The sequence below is a fragment of the Pteropus vampyrus genome, unplaced genomic scaffold (assembly GCF_000151845.1).
Source record: "Pteropus vampyrus isolate Shadow unplaced genomic scaffold, Pvam_2.0 Scaffold110, whole genome shotgun sequence".
Lineage (NCBI taxonomy): Eukaryota > Metazoa > Chordata > Mammalia > Chiroptera > Pteropodidae > Pteropus > Pteropus vampyrus.
The window spans coordinates 5,089,717-5,092,452 of record NW_011888891.1 but is presented as its reverse complement, the minus strand read 5'-3'; the positions used below and the strand labels follow the sequence as shown (position 1 = coordinate 5,092,452).

At 31.0% G+C, this 2,736-nt stretch overlaps 1 protein-coding gene across 1 annotated transcript in view; it reads right to left on the bottom strand.

Moving 5' to 3' along the window:
• RDX (radixin) overlaps window positions 1–2,736 on the bottom strand; it is a 58,151-nt gene that overhangs the window by 22,610 nt on the left and 32,805 nt on the right. Inside the window, exons 8-9 of the mRNA XM_011365420.2 lie at window positions 1,847–1,943; window positions 817–980 (exon numbers count right to left, since the gene is read on the bottom strand). Coding sequence (XP_011363722.1) covers window positions 817–980; window positions 1,847–1,943 — 261 coding nt within the window. The remainder of the gene's footprint in view (window positions 1–816; window positions 981–1,846; window positions 1,944–2,736) is intronic.

Sequence of the window (2,736 nt, the reverse complement as noted above, 5' to 3'; positions counted from 1 at the left end):
GTAGCAAAATTCTATCTAGCAGAGGCTAACTGTTAGATTCAATTCACGTAATTGCCAATATGTTTGAAATATATAAATTTATATGTTTAGGGCTCCTCAATTTTGTTTTCTTTAGGACCTACTCTATTTCTTAGATTATCCTGTATTCTACAAAGACTTCCTCTAAATAAAGGTTAACTTTAGTTTGGTGTCTAGATTTTTTCAAATAAAGCATAAAGCATAAACTAATCTAGAGTCAGATTTGAAAATTTTGTTGTAGACCCAGTAATCTGTTTCAAGGGTCGACAAAGACTTTATTCAATATCTTTTCATTTCGAAAACTCTGAATTTAACATATTTAAGTTTTTTCCCCAAAAAGTCTAAGCGAATCATGGTTAAAAAGATCAGCGCTGTCAGCAGGGAGTACTGGTGACTTTTCACTTGAGTTCTACAATGTCAATGACATTGTTTCAAAAACATGCAGCACATTCTTACCCTGAAAAATTAAGGAATTTAAATTGTAAGCAAAATAATCTTGAAAATTTCAAACAACTATAACTAAACCAATGTCTGTCAGTGAAAAGCAAGCATGATAAAAGAAAAGCACATCTATGAAATCATGAAAAGCTCTTTTCTCAGAACTATCTGTCAAAGATTTCTAATTGAAAATTATACATACGCATTTTAAAAGAACATAGTGATATGCTGTCATTCAATTATTATACAATAAAAATAATGTAAAATGTAAATTCTGCATATGTTAAAAAATTGAGCATTCTTAAGTTTTAGACAGGCTACTGCTATCAATCAAGAATGAAAGGCTATACATTTCCATACCTTTCCAACTGCTTCTGATGTTTCTCCTCCCTAGCCTGTGCCTTCATCTGTTGTACTTCAATAGTATCAGGCTTCCTTCTTCGCATGTATAGTTCGTGGTTTCCCATACACAAGGCCAAAATCCGCTTATTGATTCTCAGACGAGGTGCATAAAAAACAAAATCCTAAATGTAAAGTAGTCTGAATTTAAAATTGTCCTGAAGGATAGTCTCTCACAATAATCTGTACTATATTTCAATATGTGGTATGAACCCTAATGTCACATTACATATAGTTTAGAAATCATAAATTTCCTAACTCCTAGTGAGTAATGCCATACTTTCGCAAAATTGGTTCCTCATCTTTTCAGTCTCCACCAGTTTTGTAGAGACTAATCTTATCCTCTCAATACCTTAGATGTCATTTATTATTTTTTCTTCTCCAAAGTAACTATGAACATCTGTTCCTTCACCACAGAGGGTTATTTTGTTTACATTTTGCCATAGTTATCTCAAAACTGGTCTTTGTTCAGGGCTGTCAAGTTTTTTAACCTAGAAATGTTCTTCTATCCTTTTTGTCTTTTCAATAACTGACAGAATATCAGAGTATACCTGACACTAGAGAAATTAAAGAAACTATTTAAATAAAGATTTCTTAAGTTTAAGGCTCTGAGTTACAAAAATACAAAGTTTATAATGCAAACTATAAACAGAATAATGTAGAATAGGGCTACCTCTGCTACATTCCAGCCACGAAGAAACAAGCTTTTTTTAATTGCTTCTTAGAAATGGTGATTGTTTTCAACCACCTAATATCTTATAGTTGAATCTCAGTTAAAATAAAAATAATATTTGTATGTTGCAAAAAAAAAAAAGATGAAAATCTTGTGTTTTTAGTAACATTATCTCATCATGAAAAAAGTTAAACTGTGGAAAAAGAATGTTTCTTGGGAGGAATTCCATAAATGAACAATGCCATTCTTCAAGTAATATCATAGCAGAGGCAGAAATTTAAAGATAATACATAAAACATATGAAAGAATTTTACTTACAGGTGCCTTTTTGTCGATTGGCTTTATAACAAATTTTTTATCATTAAATGAAATATTCCTGATTTCACTCCAGGGAAAACCAATTTTAGGAGTTAACCTTAAAAACATGAGAGCATCCCTTCAGTTAAAAGCAGAAACAACAGACAAAACTCCTATGAATTTTTGGGGGCCAATTTAGTTGAATGACTGGTCTTAAGAGATCCAGATTTTCAAAATATATTAACTTATAACATATTGTTGATATTATCTTTTAAGGGGAAATCTGATCAATTAAATCACACACACACACACACAAAAAAACAAAGAATAACTATCCAAAGATTTTGTAAATGTGTATGAACCTTGATTTTCCTAAAATTACCTAGAAAAAAACTATGTAGTTCTAGAGTATAGAACTGAGTCTCTTGGAGTTTGCAATTATTATATTTAAATGTTTTAGAAGAGAGGGGATAAAAAAGCCTTTATAGCTTTTCACATGAATTATGGACATAAGTTGCTAATATAAAAAAATTCCTTCCTCTGTTTAATTTTCAGTGTGAGGGTATTTGTGAATATACTGAAAACACTAAATTTTCAGTACACATTAAAATAATTCTATGGTATGTGACTTGTAACCCAATAAAAAATATTTAAACATTCATATACACAAATGTTTGGATAAACGGTAGAGCTGAATTCTAACTCTATGACTATACAACAGTTGCCCCTTTTACCACCCTACACACAGAGATTTAGGCAATCTGATTGGAACGAGTAATGGGAACAAGTAATTTTACTGTTTCAGACTACTCATCAAATGTGTCACTGCTATCCAATAACAAGAATATGAAATAACTGTGACACCTATGTTGGCCAAAAGGCATCTTTTAGTCAGTGTTCTGATAATGGAG